This window comes from Myripristis murdjan, chromosome 24 (assembly GCF_902150065.1).
Source record: "Myripristis murdjan chromosome 24, fMyrMur1.1, whole genome shotgun sequence".
Lineage (NCBI taxonomy): Eukaryota > Metazoa > Chordata > Actinopteri > Holocentriformes > Holocentridae > Myripristis > Myripristis murdjan.
The window spans coordinates 14,236,055-14,252,454 of record NC_044003.1 but is presented as its reverse complement, the minus strand read 5'-3'; the positions used below and the strand labels follow the sequence as shown (position 1 = coordinate 14,252,454).

The window sequence follows — 16,400 nt, the reverse complement described above, 5'->3', positions numbered from 1 at the left end:
CCTAGTTCCTTCTCCTTCTTCTTCCCCCTTCCTCCTTTTCCTTGATTTGTATTCCTCCTACTTCATCCAGCTCCTTCTCTTTGTCTGCCCTGTACCCTCATCTCATTCTGCTCCCTTTCCTCTTTAACTTGTCCGGCTTTTACTTGTCAATCCCGCTCCTCTCCTCCCTCTTACTCATTTCCTCTCCTCCTCAGCTCCTCTTCTCTCCGTTCCTTTACCTCACCATCCTCTTTCCCCTTTTTTTGCCTCCCTCCTTTTCCTCTCCTCCTCATAGTCATACTTCTCTGCCTTTCCCTCCATCATTCTCCTCCCCTCACACTTTTCCTGCTCCTTCTCTTTTCCTCTTGCTGTTGCACCTCTTCCCTTTCTCTCCTTCTCTCCCTCAGTTTTCTTGCTGCCCTCGCCCCCTCCCCTTCCCTCCCTGACGCCCACCGCCTCCTCCTCCTCCCCCCACAGCACACATGCAGGCCAAGAAGCGGTACCTGCTCGTGTCTGTGGGGGCCGGTCTTGTCTTCCTCGTCTATCTGTGGGGATTACATATCGGGGAGTTCCAGCAGCAGCCGTACCAGTACCACCAGCAGGAATACCAGTATTACCACCACAGCCAGGACCTTTACCAGCCTAGGCCTCAGCTTCAGCTCCAGAGAAGCCCATCCAGACAGCCCAGGCGCTGGCCCGAGCCAAGCCACCTGCTGGAGCCTTACCTGGAGGACGGAGAGCAGGAGGTAGATGAAGGATAATGCTACTGGATTTGAATTGTGGGGCTCTTTTTTTTTTAAATCTTTGTCACATGTTATGTAATGTCCCCCAAAGTTACCTAAGCAAACGTTCAAAAAGGTAGATTGCCCTGCACAGCTCAGAACTTCACATTGGTGCTGGTGGTCTCAGGAAGGAAGTCCATAGTAGAAAGAAGGGCTCCACCACACACAATGTTGTCACTTTAATCTGATTTATTTGTTAGAAGTTTGGCAACGCGTTTCGCCACATGGGCTTCATCAGGCATGCCATACTTACCTAAGTAAACATTTGTGTTTATGTGTGTTTGTGTGCATGCAGGAGGACAGTCCTCGGCTCCATCACCAGCACACTTCTCCCCGTGAACGACGGGCAATCTGTGACAACATCTACAAGAACAGGCGCTGCCGCATGGAAACCTGCTTTGACTTCAGTCGCTGCCAGTCAGGCTTCAGGGTTTACATCTACCCACCACAGAGAGGGGACGAGATCTCTGAAAGCTACCAGAAGATCTTGTCTGTAATTGAGGAGTCTCGCTTCCATACCACGGACCCTTCGCGGGCATGTCTTTTTGTTCTGGCGGTGGACACCCTGGACAGGGACCAGCTATCGGCTCAGTACATCCAGAACGTGAGATCTCGCATTCAGAACCTGCCAACGTGGAATGATGGCAGGAACCACCTCATCTTCAACCTGTACTCTGGCACCTGGCCAGACTACACAGAGGATCTGGGCTTTGAGGTGGGCCAAGCCATGTTGGCCAAGGCCAGCGTGGATGTGGTAAACTTCCGACCAAATTTTGATATTTCTATCCCTCTGTTCTCTAAGGATCACCCCCTGAAAGGAGGTGGCAAAGGTTATTTGACACTTAACGATGTTCCACCTTCCAGGAAGTACTTGTTGGTTTTCAAAGGGAAGCGTTACCTGACTGGCATAGGTTCAGAGACGAGGAACGCTCTGTATCACATCCATAATGGGGAAGATATTATACTTCTGACCACTTGTAAACATGGCAAGGACTGGGAGAAACACAAGGACTCTCGGTGTGACAGAGATAATGAAGAATACGCAAAGTAAGGCCTACTTTTTTACCTTTCGATCTGGATTTTGTTGGAAAGAGCGTTGATGTTTTGAAGATCTGTTAGTGGCATTCGACATAATATTTTAGTGTCTTTTATAGCTCACAAATGCAGTCCTTTCTGGTTTTCAGGTTGTCTAATGTCTTTGTCCAGGTTGTCTTTTAGATTTTTCCACTAATTTCATAAGTCCTTAGTGTTTTTGGACATATATTTATGTGTCATAGGTCATATATCTCAGGAATGTCCCATTAATATGATATGGTATGAGCTGTTTTCAAAGTGCCAGATGTATTTGCTGGTCTTTGCCACTGTAGAGTTGAATTGATTGAGGTCTGCTGTCCATCCCACTGTAAAGAGGGGCCAGTGAGCTTGTTCTCTGTTGCAGAACCGTACAGTGTGGGTTTATTGGCTGCCATCTCATTATCAGCTCTTATTTGCTGTGGGATAAGTCAAATATAACACATTTAAAAATATTTGTGAAATCATTTTGTTTTCTCACAGTAATGCTGGTTGCATTTGTGTGTGTGGAGTGGACGTGCATGTTACCACCATCGATCATTACCTCAGCCGAATTAATATTTTGGCCGAAAGCGCTTCTGCTTGAGAATGTCTGGGACTGCACGATGCATGGAGTGTCTCTTCATAAATTGGTTTTGTTTGAAGCAGGATGGATGCTTTTATGCTAAATATTTCAGAATTGTCATGGGAGATGAGCTTTCCCATAGAGTTGCTTGCCGTGCTCCTGAGACAAAATACTTCAATGATGTGTGTATGTGTGTCTTGTGTGTGTGTGTGTGTGCGTGAGACAGTGTCTTCATGTGCAAGAGTGAGAGAGAAGCAGAGAGGCATCAACTGTTGAGAGAAGAAAAGTTTTGTCAGCTCAGCAGTTGGTCGAAAGAAAAGTGATCTGAGCTGAGGAGAGAAGTTCACGTTCTGAATTTTTTTTTTTTCCGGGGGTGAAAACTGACAGCTAAAAGAGGGGAAACCGATGCGTGTAGAGTGAAATGGGAGTGACACGAGAACCTCTCTTGCTGTTCCAGAGTGTGTTTGCTGTAGAGTCATCTGTTGCATATTTCAGGCTCAGATATTGCCTGCATCCAAAGGCAAAACACTGTGCACCCAAAATCCTGCTAAGTGCTACCTAACAGTTTCCACTCTTAGCACAGCAAGCAACTGGCCATTTTAAAGGAAGCATCTGTGCTGAAATTAATAGTGAACATTTTAGCATGATACCATATACCTATAGTCTATTTTTTTTTTTTAAATCAGCCTGTTTATTTACTTTTGGTAGTCATATAGACCTCTACCATATTTTGCAAAGTTCAGCACTCAGCTATATTGTGACCCTTGGTGATGTATCCATAACTAGTTTTTAGATTTTGGTCCCCACTTCAGGACCAACATCTTATTGTATCAGTTATAGCTCACATGCTGAGAACATATAAATCTTGTGTTCATACCAACTCTCCATTTTGCCTGAAATAGACTTTATGATGATGTTAGTATGTTTTGGGGTATATACGGTTTTCTGTGCATGTAGGCTATCATATGTGCATGATGAGTGGTGAGGTGCTTGTGACTATCAAGGTGAGGCTAGCAACCACAGAGCACTGAAGTCACTGCAACACTAACAGGTTGAAAGCAGTAAGAAAATAAACCACAGCAACGTGAAATGCTGAGAAATGCTGTATATCAGTATTTTTTTTTATTTTATTTCAGACTGACAGGATGTGGTGTCTGTCTATGGGCGGCTTTATGGATGCTGGTTGCCTCAGACTCAAGCTCAATGTTATTGCAAAGTAAGCAACTCATTAAGATGAATTAAAGAACTTGAGCAGCTGATAGAGAGGAGGGTGGGACTGACAATGCACTTCCTGTCACAGGGACAAAAGTTGCATATTGGAGCTTCCTTAATACTAAAGGTTAATGAGGATACAGAACAAGAGAGACACAGCAGAGATGGTTTTTGCAGGATCTGATTTACACCTTCACCATTTTGATAGAACACATTTATAAACATTTCTTGGTCACATGTGGCTCCTGGGAGCTTTTGGTAAAGAAGAAATACAGCACAGTTTAGTTTCAGTGACTTTGTAAATCCCACAATGGAGTTGCTTTACAGAATTACGACAAGGAACAGAGGAGGAAACCCAACAGTGTACATGGCATATTTCATGAAGCAGCGAAAATGGTGAAAAATGACAAACTAATTAGTGGACTACAGTGATTAACATAAAGAGCTTAAGAGTTGCCTTCATGAGATACGTAATACATCAGTCCAAACTCCATCTTTGTGTCTGACTGCCTCAGGCCTGAAATCCAGTAGCAACACTGGTATCCTCACATCTGTACCAAAAACATCTAACTGTGGCAAATTCTGGTTTCAGGTTTTGAGAAACGTTCGCTTCGCAAGTTTAAATTTTTTTAGGATTTAATTGTCACTGAATCAAAATGAGGACACTTCATATCAGTTTCTTATTGGATATTGCAACAAACACTGAGTATTACAAAACTCCATTCTTGGAATTTTTGTGGTTGCAAGTATGAAAAAGCAATGATGGATTCCATTACCTTCACACACGTTGGTGGAGGTAATGAAATTGCCATATCTGTCTGTCTGTCTGTGTGTAATGAATGAACAAACAAAAGGAAGAAGCTTGATCCATTCCAGGTTTAATTAACCTCTAAGCGACCTATATATGTATGTGGCCTAATATAGTTATTACACAGGAAAAATTAAACTGTCTGAGCAAAGAAATGAACCAGTAGGCCTTTCATTCGATGGTATGTACCAGGTCAAAAGTTAATACTTAGTAGGGATGTCATGAGAACTGATGCTTCGGTGCCAAGTCTATGCCGCTGGTCCAAAAATACACCCCCTTTTTCTATGGCCCCGTAGGTACCTATTTATTTTTTTTTTAGGTTTAGTATTTATTTAGATTTAGCCTTCAGCGAGCCATAACATATTCTTCTGGAACTGACAGGGCAAGTATACATACGCTTTGCGCTTGTTCAAGTGTGTGCCGAAGAAGAACGCCTTCCAGCCGGCAGACAAACACGTGAAAGACAGCAGCTTCGCCTCAGTTTGTCCTAAAGGGACACAGCAAGAGTCATGTGTGGAAGGATTTTGTGTTCGAGGCGGATGCTCGGGATAATAACAAATTCGCAAAAAAAGATATGCAAATGTTGCCATAGAAGTTTCCTGTTAAACAGTTGTTTCTTTTTCTACTTATGTGTAAGCCTACTCACTGTTTTCTACTTACTATTGGATACTGCAATTGAAACGCAATCTAAAAAGTTGTTCTTTAGGTTTTTTGTTAAATATTTGAAGGCTTTTTTTTTTTTTTTTTTTTTTAACTGTGGTATCGAAACAGGTATTGAAAATCGTGTAAATTCACTGGCATTGGTATCGACTACTGAATTTCTGGTATTGTGACAACCCCACTACTTAGTGACACATGATATGGTTGAAATTAATATCATAATATGCTTAAGGTTTTTTTTTTTTTTTTTTTAGATGCAAAGCACCTAGAACTATAATGAAACTCACTCACTCACTCACGGAATCACAGTTTGCCGTAAGTGCGCTCCATTTGGACATGCCAGGTGCTGCTTCTTACATAGTGTCAAGGACAGAGCAAATCGCTTAAAAGAAGAATGGGTGGCAGGAGTTTTTTTAAAAAAACAACTTTTTGTCATGAGTTTAGACAGAAGAATATGTGTCATATTATCACGAAATTACTGTATTATCACAATGTGATTCAGTTGAGGCATTAAATGACAAAATTGACTTATTGCCCAGCCTTGGGTTAAACGCACACTCTAACCTCAGCATTCAGGACTCAACATAACTTATATTTTGAGTCTTACGTTGTGACTGAGAACCAAATTCCCCACTCTGGTGTTTTACACAGAGCACATTGATACAGACATCACCAAGTGCAGTCAAAGGGGATCCTACAAAGCGAGGCTCCCTGATGGGAACAGAAACCGCCGAGGATCTTGAAGCCTTGGAGCAGTCGATAATTGCCCTCCAATTGAATTAAGCTGCGAATGAAGGGGCTAGATAGAGATCGCACCTCCCACTGAGCTGCGCTGGATTGAACTCAGGCTGTTTTACTGTACGCAGATAACAGCCAGCAGAACCAATTAGAGGCTCGCTGTAAAGAAGTGTCTCCCCAAAGAATGTTTGATATTGGAGGCTGAGGGCTCAATTTACTGAGTGCCAGATAAGATGCTTGATTCAAATCGCCTTCAAGTCTTTGGTGGCGGCTTTTGTGGTCATGAGAGCCTTTAGAGTGAGAGAGAAGTAAGGGAGAGAGGACGGGAGTGAGAGTGTGGTCGGACGTGATGAGAGGTGTCTTGCTTGTGAGTTTCGCTGGATGGGCGTTAATGAAAGGGTGCACAGAACAGGAAATCCATGACCCAGTCTGGTCCATGCACAAGAAAAGCAGTCCATCTTCCTTTCCTATCTCTGCTTCCTCCTGATCATCTCTCTTCATCTTCACCTCCTCACCTCTCCTTCACATCTTTTCCACTTCAGTGTCTTTAAGATTGGCAAGTCATTTTAGCTCATTATTTCCTTGTTGGCTTCATTCATCTCAGTTGGCCATTTGGCAACTGAGAATTTCACAGGCAGTCTGGGCTATACAGCGATGCTGAAAGAGAAGGCCTGTGTACGCCTCACACTGTATTCAAACAGGACGTGTCACATCAATTTTTGAGCGTCAAGGTCCCCCTGCTGTTCTGATAAGATCTGTCATTGTATCATCAGCTAGAACGAAGTGAACCAGCAATCACCATGGAACCAACAGCCATTCACCAATCACCTCTAGATTGTGACATACACAGAAAAAAACCTGAGATGATTAGCAAATGAACAAAATCATTTCTGTGCAAGATACTTTAAAACCATGTTAATAAAATTGGCAGTGCAAAAAACAGCCTACATGGTAGATTCATCAAGGCTGAACGTTTCAAATCTTTTTCGTTCCTCAGTTTGTATTTAAAGTCCCAACATGTACAGGACTGTATCCTTCTCCACTTTGATGATCAGTCTTTCCTCACCCATTGTTTTGTTTACACCGTATTTTCAGACCTGCGGTGGGAATTCCCACAGACTCTGTGCATCTCGTCAAAAATAGATCAGGCAAGCGTCAACGTCAGGTAGTTGAAGGACACGTGGACAGGTGAGCTATTTAATACAGAAAATATATTATTTACTGCTTGATGCCCGAATGTGACACCTGCTGTCTAAACAATGTGTGCAAATGGAGTATGTGGAGTTTGTCCCCAGAAATGACATTAGATACAGATTAAATACTGACATTAGATGTTTCCATCCCACTTAAATATCAACAAATGGAAATTTTCTTTAGCAGTGCATGGCATATGCACATAAAAGACACCCAAAAAACACAGATTCAGACATAAGCAGCCACCAGACAAACCACAGAATTCAAATGAATCATATCAATTCAGTTCATAAGAAGTCCAGCTATCAGTAAAAATATCTCAAGGCCTGGCCTTGTACTAAAACTCCTTATTTTATGAGTTAAGGAAAGTAATTGCATTGGGTATAAAAGGTTTTCTTAAAGAGAGTTTTTTGTGGTTCTTGGCATCCGGATGCTTCTACCAGCTGGAAACCTTTCAAGCTGTGAGGACAGGAGATGACATCTTGTACATTTTTTTTTTTTTTTTTTTTTTGCCTTTCCTCAGGTATGGAGCCTATACAAAACTGAGAGCTGGGTTCACTCCTCATACAGCTTTTGTCTGGTAGGTTTCCAGACTGTGCTAGGAGCATTATAAGGCCACAAATATACAGGATAAAAATATACAATATATATTATATAAAGATAAAACTATGAGAGATATAGAGCAATATGTAGGACAAACAGACAGCTATATGAAAGTCAGTGCAGAGACAGTGACAGAGGAAGAGCGGAGAAAAATGTAAACTAAAACCAAAACAGAGGTGTGTGTGTGTGTGTGTGTGTGTGTGTGTGTGAGAGAGAGAGAGAGAGAGAGAGAGAGAGAGACAGCTTTCCTTGGCTGTTGTCCAGTTTCCTGTTGGGATTGGCACCAGGACCAATGAACTTGAACTGGACTAAGAAGGTAAAGAAAATGGACAGCTAACATTAATGTTCTTATCTTATGTATAAGGTATGATACAGCTTTTTTCCGTCTAAATATCTTAAATGTCAAATAAAATGACCTTGTCACTTCATTTGTCATGACGATGACGATGCCGTGATTCATTACAGGACCGAACAGCGTTGGAAAAGGGGGGGTGGGCAGTACTGACATTTTATTGCATTCTGGTGTTAGATGCCACTAGATCCTACACACTGTTCCTTTAATGCAACCTGTACACCTAAAAATACTTGGATGGAAACCAAGTTACTGTCACGTCCGTGAATGCTTGGCACCTGCAGAATACAGTGTGTATGATGACAGAAGAGGGTCTGAAGTTATTAAATGTCAACGGTCCTTGTGGGCGTCTGTCACTGCAGAATTTTGGTATATTCAGGTCTGATGTTGTTGCTGATGTCTGTGTGTGTGTGAATGTTTTTTTTTTTTTTTTTTTTTTAAGTTATTTCCTTCCAGTTTTGCTGTGGGATGTTCTATTAAAGCACATCAAAAGTCAAAGTCCTCTTTCCTTGTTGGTCCTTATCTCCCTCGCTTTTCATCCCTCTCTCTCCTCCTCCTTGCCTCACCTTACTCTCTCATTTTTTCCCTTCAACCTCTTCTCCTTCTCCTCATCTTCTCGTCTCTTCTTTGCTCCTACCCCTTCCTTCCCTGGCTGGACTAAACACTAAACTGACCTGAAAGCATATGCAGTTAAATCAGCGAAACATCTTTGATATATTGTATAAACCTGCAATGTCCTTGAATGTGAAGAATCAGTTAATTATAGTATAGATATTTTTAAACACTTTCAGACTTTTTAATAGAAAAAGTTTGGGTAAAACATTTCTCTGCTAGATGCAACACAGTTTCACTCAGGATTTGGTATGAAAAAAAAATCGCCATGTATTTTGGGCAGATTTGCAAGCAAAGGAAGTTCTCTTTGAGTGCCTGCTGCTGGCAGAAATTACTTCGAAAATTTAGAGCTCAGAGAAGCCGGAACAGTCAATTGATTTGTAATGACTAGATTTTTAAGCATTTTAGCCAGGGTATTCATTGAAATTGGCCCATTTTAGATGCAGGCTTATTTTGAATGGTTAATAAAAATTTGCCAGTATGTATCATTTGAATCGGTTAGACCCTCTTTATTTATTTTTTTCCGCTCTCGTATTTCTTCTGACACTACAGAGCTGAGAGAAGCGAACTTGCAGACGTGCTGCAAATGTACTGACCACTTTTGGCTGTAGCTGGGAAATGAACATATTAAAAAGAAATTCATATCACAAACATTATCAGGATATATAATGAATAACAATCTCAACATGCAGTATATGTACTGATGGAAAAGAAACGGGAATTGAACAAACACTTCAAGCCTTTCTTCTTGGGGCTTTTCTCCTGCTGAAAGATGAGTTGATTTCCCAGGGAGCAGGGGACAACAGCTCAAATCATTGAGAGATCGAAGATTGCCGTCTTCCTGTGTGCAAAAGGTGGTTGGCTCGTGAAAAGAAGTGCTATCGACTGGATTTAACTCATCCGAGGTGGCCAATCAGTACATAAAAGAGGTTAATGTTCTTCTTTGGTCTGTGAAAGGAAACATGGATTGACATTTAGTGTGACACGGGGTTGGCATTTCTCATAGCTGACACCCTGTCAGTGTTCACAGGAAAATCTTAATCTTAAATTAATCCATCAATGGCCAAGAAGTCATTGTGAAGAACAATCATCAGACACTGGGACACTGTGGAATCTTAAAAGCCCATTCAATCCAGCAATCAGTAATGTTAGTGGCTATTCTCCCAGAATAATACAGAGTAAGCCATACTAGGCGATGGACACTGCTTCAAAGGGGCTCGCGCTTTGAATCGCACCTGAAGAGAGACTGTTGCCTTGGAAACAGACAACAAATCTTGGCCAGATGGAAAGAGGGAATTTGTGTTGTCAAGCATAAGTAGATGATTCTTCCTCTTCTTCTTCTATCATTATTATAGTTGTACCTTTTTAAAATTCAAAATAAATAGGCTAGAGATATTCTTGTCATGTCTGTGTAAGTATTGAGTTTTAAACAGTGGTGCAACAGTAACAGGACAGAGGTCAGAGGTTGGATTGGTTACATCAGCAAATTTGTGTGCCTGATGTGTCCTGGGTTTGTAAACATTTGTGGGTTTCCCTGGCTGTATTGCATTGGACATAATCTGGTTTCTGAGGCACACAACTCCAAACCTCATGAACACCAAATGTGGCCCAACAGGTGAAAATGGCCGGTTTGCTCAAAATGGGTCAAATGTTATTGCTAGCTTTGTTCGACCAAAAAATGGCATGCTATTTATAAAATACTTGCAAGGTGTTGTTGCTGTGTATGTCAGTGTCTGTGTGTGTATGGGAGTTGTGTGAGTTGTGGGCATGGCGGTGCTGGTGGGGTGATTGGGTGTGAGTGAGTGGATGAGATGGGAATGGAGTGGTGGCTGATGGCATCGGGGGTGAAGAGGGGTCGACACCGATACACCTGAGATGTGATGACGACGGGTCGCCGTGCAAAGGGTGACAAGGCATGGCACAAAGGAAAAAGCCCCCACTCAGGATTACACACTGCACAATAAAGTTGATTTAAGGTTATTTGAATGCAAAGAATAATAATGGGGATGTTGGGATGGGTGGTTCAGACATGGGCAGCTGCTAGACCCTTAGGTAGGAGGCCTGCCCATGCCAGTCGCCCTGCTTCCCATTAGCCTATCTGCATTGAGGTAGCCTGTCTGTCTGATTGAGGTAGCTATGTTTTGGGCAGCCCTCACACCAGAGGAGCTAGCTTGCCCCTCATGTCCTCCAAATCATGTTTTTTAATTTTTGCTTTATTTTATTTTATTTAATTTTAATTTTACTTTTTTCTTCCCTTTTCTCAGTGTACAGCCCAGTAGGGGCCGATGATCCCCTACCTGCCCCACACACCAGTGCAGGTGATCACTCACCACATGCAAAGGGCACCAGTGAGAGACCTACAGTGTAGACTAAAAAAAAGGTGTGCAAGAAAGAGGACACGTGAGTGCAAACACACAGAGACTAAATATAAAAAATAGAGTTAAACAGGCAAGAGTAGAAAGCAACACCAAGGAGGCAAGAAAAAGAAGAGTGGAGGGGGATTTATCAAAACACTGAGGTTATTAATACACTAATAGTTGTACAGAGATACGGTGAGATCTGTTTGTTGCAGATAATCATCACTATTTATTAAATATTTGTTAGAGTGGCCAGGAAGTAATGTATAGCTTATCAATAATTCTGACAGTTATCAATTTCTTTTTAATTAGGAACAGTCGTTTGCGTGTTTCTTCGATTTCCATTCATTCCAAAATCAGTTCCTCTTAGTTATCTTCCCTTGCTTCTGACCACTTTATCTTTAGAAAGTTTGAATTTAGCGGCGATGGGGTGGTAGGAATCCAGGTTTCTCGGTGCAAGACGTTGAACTTGGTGCTGCTACAATGTTCTTAACCGTCTCTGGTGCCTGGTGGAGTTTCCGCTATGTTTGGACAAAGTCAGTGAATCTGAATCTGAATCTGAATCTGGCTTTTTCAGGATCGTCGGCAGCTAAGTTTTTTCTTAAATTTAATGCTAAGACAAGTCTCCATGTGATTCATGATGAGTTCTTAAGCCATTCACACTGTCTTCTTGATGAACTCACTGCCTTCATGAAATAAAAGCGCGTGCCAGTTGACCTTAATTAGCAATGATAAACGCCCATGTGCACAAACAGATATCACGAGCAGAAACTGATCAAATTGAGAGAAGTCAAGAATGCCCAAAAGCAAGTCTGAAGCTGGTGGCGCTCTGGACTGATCACACGTGCATGTGCATTGACATGACAAGGGACAGCATGACAGGATATGCTGCAATGGCGCAATGCAGCTGTAATCCTTCAGGTGCAAGTACTCAGAACTCATACTTAGCATCAATGGTGAATTCAAAGTAACAAAATGGTGTATCTGGAGAAGGATGCACAACTGATGAAGTTAAATTATAATATTATACAACTACAGACTTGAAGAAAACACAACAGCCAATTATTTTGCACAAACCTGAAATGTGCCTGTGAGTGCTGTTTAGTGGGTGTAAGAAAACTTTGGTGAGTGCCAGAATCTTCTTGAAAACTGTGTAAGTCGGTTTTAAGAACAAATTTGATCTTAAGAACAGTTGGTGAATGAGGCCCTTTGTTTTGTTTTTGAACTATGTTCATTTGCTTGTGGATGGTTTTAACAGCTGACTGTAGCTTGTGATTTGCTTTGTTGAGTGCTTCAGTCTGTTGACTGACTGAACTCCAGGCTGCAGTCCTGTTATGGCGTCAAGTGTGGCGAGTTGGGAGTTTATTCAGAATAGGATCTCACTGATCTCAGTATTGTTGGTTAATAGACCTTCTGTGTTGGTGGATGAGTTATGAAAATTCTTGGACGCTCTTTCACCAGCCGGACTGTCAATCACAGCATTGTCTGGGTTGTCCTTTTTGCTCTCAGTGTATTCTTCCAGTTCATCCAGGGTCTAAATGATTGTTGTAATCCAAGGCAGGGAATGTTTATTTTTTTACTTTTCCATTAGGGCACTGCCATGTTGAATCACACATTGGTCATGTGAGGATTGCAGCTACAACATCAGCATAGCATTTAAAAATAGGTTAATAGCAGACCTTCAATGACAGAAGTGCAAAGAGAGCACAGTGTAGGCCTATGTAAGGGGCTGCTCAGGGACAGGATACAATAACAGACACCAAAAAGGACTTTTTAACTAAGTGTTCATTCTAGTTTTTATCCAAAAGATCTCTGTCAATCAAATGAAAGCACTAAAACCAAGAGCAGTGTCCTTAAGAAAGGTTCATGGTGAACTAAATTGAAATAATACAAAAATAAACTGAAGCACAACTCAATATTAATTAACAGTTCATTAAATATTTAAAACTTTCTGCTGAAAATTGCCGCAGCAGAGGGCACAAATAACCTTTTGCAATTATTTTTCCTCGCTAGTGGGACCTTGAGGCTTCTACCTCCTTCTACCATAGCATCTGCTGGGATGATGAGTGAACGGGGCAGAGGGAGTCACTGTCGTCATGGTGTTGCCTTTGTAGTTCTGGGCTAGGTGGAGTTGCAGCTGTTTGTGATTTTAGTAGCCTGGCCAACCAACTGATTCAGCTTGTTCCTGTATCTAACTGAGAGGTTCCCATATTTATAGAAACAGAATATTGTCATAGAAAATGGTGCTGAGGTAGCATACTGTCTATCAAGTCCACTGGACCTGGATCATCTAACTATCAGCTTGGGGGGAACACTGGTCTTGAATGCTGCACTAATAAGGCTGCCAAATGGATTACAAGTAATTTTGCTTGATTCTTGCTCTCTCTTACCTCAATAAAAACATCAGATTTTGACTCAGTTAAAGGAAAATTCCACCCTAAAACACACTAACATCTTTAAAATCAGGGATTGGTGACTTACATTATGTTTTTTGTTGGCGTTTTGTTGTTTGGTGTGTAATTCCACTATTCTGTTGGTAAAGTCAATAAATATGATGCACACTGAGAGCAGCTGCAGCTGCAGTGGAGCTTAACATTGTTGAAGGATTTTATTTATTTTTAGGGGTAGACATTAAAACCTAGCAGCTAGTGTTTTTGTTGAGATTACTGATTTTTTTTTTTTTTTCATCATTGAGTGACCTCAGTAACTTAACTCTTGGGTAGTTAGTTGCAGAGAAATGTATAAAACATCAAACAAGAAAATGGCACCAATTTGCCTATCTGAGATGATCTTAAACAGTGATAAAGTGCTTTAGGCTGGATGGTATTTTGCCATATCCATTTTATCTCTAAAACAGAACAATAAACTAAAAACAAGATGAAGAGAAGAGAAAGAAAGAAAAAAAGGGACCTATGTTTGCTGGAAGAACAATCACTTTGGTTGAGAAAACAATGTCTGATGGTATGCTGTCTGTCTGCAGTATAGGATGTCATTTTCTGTTGTTGTATGAAGTGTCGCTGGCCTTCTGACTCGGCCATACATCACTCGCCTTTCCTCCGTGCAGAGAAAATGAGCCAGGAACACAATTCAACTCAATCACAGAATTTTTCCCCCTCTTCTGCTCTCTCATTTCCGCTCCTCTCACCATCTCAGTCTCTAATGTTTCTGTTGCTGTTTGCTGAGTGTCTCTCTCTCCCCGGGTCTCTCTGTCTCCTCTCTCTCTCCGTTTGTCAGCGTTAGCCAAGAGCTGATGATCAGTTGAGTTGAAGTAGAGGTGTGGGTCATTCCAGGTTGTTGGCCATCCATCTTTGCTGTGAGAGACAGAGGGGAAGGAATTAGAGTGGCAGTAAAACACGGGGCACACAGCTTGGCAGGATGGATTGTGGTCTGAATCCATCATGTTTCCCACACATCTGTTCAGCCTGTAAAAGCAGGAGAGAGGCTGTGTTACGCAGATCTTTTCCAAATGTACTGCGCTGACAGTTCAGAGAATGACAGATGCTATTATAAAAAATGATCAAACAGGTTTCATAAAAGGGTGTTTTACTGGTGATAACATTCACCATCTTTTTGATGCTACTGGATTTTATGAAAATAAACAAATCTGGCTTTATGTGTAGCGCTGGTTTTGAGAAGACATTTGACAAAGTAAGATGGGCTTTATCCTTAAATCTCCCCAGCTTTTTTAGCTTTAGGAAAACTTTCATTAAATGGATGAATGTCATGTATAAACAACCAACCATGCAATAAAATAATAAAAAAAGATATTTATCTAATAGTTCCACCCAGTCGAGAGCAGCACAACAGGGATGTCTGTTGTCTCCATGTTTGCTATGCGTTGAAACTCTTGCTATTAAAATCAGAAGTAACTCACACAAAATAGGATTAAAACCTTATGTGATAGAAACAAAAATAGCATTATATGCTGACGATGCAACTTTTTTGGCAGCACATCTTCATCGTCTTTGTGAAACACATGTTCATTGGATGCCCTCATACTGATTTAAACCATTTTTCTAAGTTATCAGAAGTATATCCAAATTTTGTCATGTACTATTTTATTAGTGTATGATTATGAGAATTGAACCTCTGAGAGGTACAGACTTTGAATTGTGAATTGCCCAGCTCTAATCAAGTCGAATATTGTCTCAGTAGTTCCAGGAATTTATATTACAGATAATCTTAAAGACTTCCTTTATAATTCCTTTATAATACAGCCACTAGATATAATTGAATTGGCTGGAGGATATCTGTTAAAACTCTCTTTTGAGACACTTAAAACACAATCTCTGGCAACAGTTTAATACTACTCTATTACAATTTTCACAATGTAAAACTTATTCTAACTGCAACAACAATAAATATACAAATGCACCAACATGCAGTGTTACATTAAGCTGAGAGGTTCAAAACTATTGTGTGATTATTTTCCAGCAATTAACATTGGTGTAACACATGGCGAGGAGCACATTACTCTGTAAGGCATACTCCACAATGGTCTTTAATCAAACAAAATGACTGTTGCAGAGCAAATTTTACATTTCCTAAAAAACAAACAAACAAACAAAAAAAAAAACACATATTGAAATGTTATTTCCATTTAGCCTGTTTAATTTGACAAACCAGAATTCACATCAGTACTGGGAGAGAAACAAAATTTATGCGTGACATCAAAACGGTTGGAGGCCACCATCATGTTTACAGTTCTTGGTGAGAAGTGTGGTTTACTGCTGGCAATATTTTTCTGTGGGATTATTTTCTATTGCATGTCATTGAAGATGTCATTGAGGAAATTGTAATGTCTGCAGAAACTACCACCTGGCATGCACCAAGTTACATTAAAGCTCATTCCCCATGAATAAAAATGGGAATTATAAGAAAGGCTTATATACTTAAACTGTTTTATCATCAAATAAACCCTGTCTTTTGTATATTTCTCATGATTTCAGAGGAAGGCACTGATGATGTGTGTTGAACATGTTTAGTATATGTTCAGGTGCACATACTGGTCAACATATTGACATGTGCATTGTTTTCAATAGCAGAAAAAATGCAGTTTTAATTCACCCATTTCGCACCCAAGAGAATGACATCATTATAATCACTAAAACATTGTTTCTTTGGTGAACACTGCTGATGCCGTCTACATGCGGTTGATGCTGACAGTCCCCACAACTTGCAACCAGATTATTCTGAAAAGGCAGGTTAAATTGACTGGACTGAATTGGGAGGATTCACATTGGCTGAACAAAATGCCATATACAACACAATGGTTCAAATTACTGCTGCCTTGATTTTGTGCCTCACAGTTTTGAACTCCACTTCAATGTAATGCACCAACACTCTCATGCATTTTAACCAAAGTGTATGGGTTTTAATCTGCCCCCAGCATCAGACAGTGCATTCCAAATATCATTAACAAAACACAAAATCACATTACTCGAGTCCAAGCATCTTTTTGTTACTT

The 16,400-nt window shown here is 40.9% G+C and overlaps 1 protein-coding gene across 2 annotated transcripts in view; it reads left to right on the top strand.

Moving 5' to 3' along the window:
- Positions 1-461: 461 nt before the first annotated feature.
- Positions 462-16,400, top strand: part of LOC115356151 (exostosin-1-like) — a 257,153-nt gene continuing 241,214 nt past the window's right edge. Inside the window, exons 1-3 of one of the 2 annotated variants that reach the window (XM_030047193.1) lie at positions 462-568; positions 605-725; positions 1,057-1,808. In XM_030047193.1, the coding sequence (XP_029903053.1) occupies positions 462-568; positions 605-725; positions 1,057-1,808 (980 nt within the window). Of the gene's footprint in view, positions 726-1,056; positions 1,809-16,400 lie in introns of both variants that reach the window. The other variant, XM_030047192.1, reaches the window with a different exon arrangement.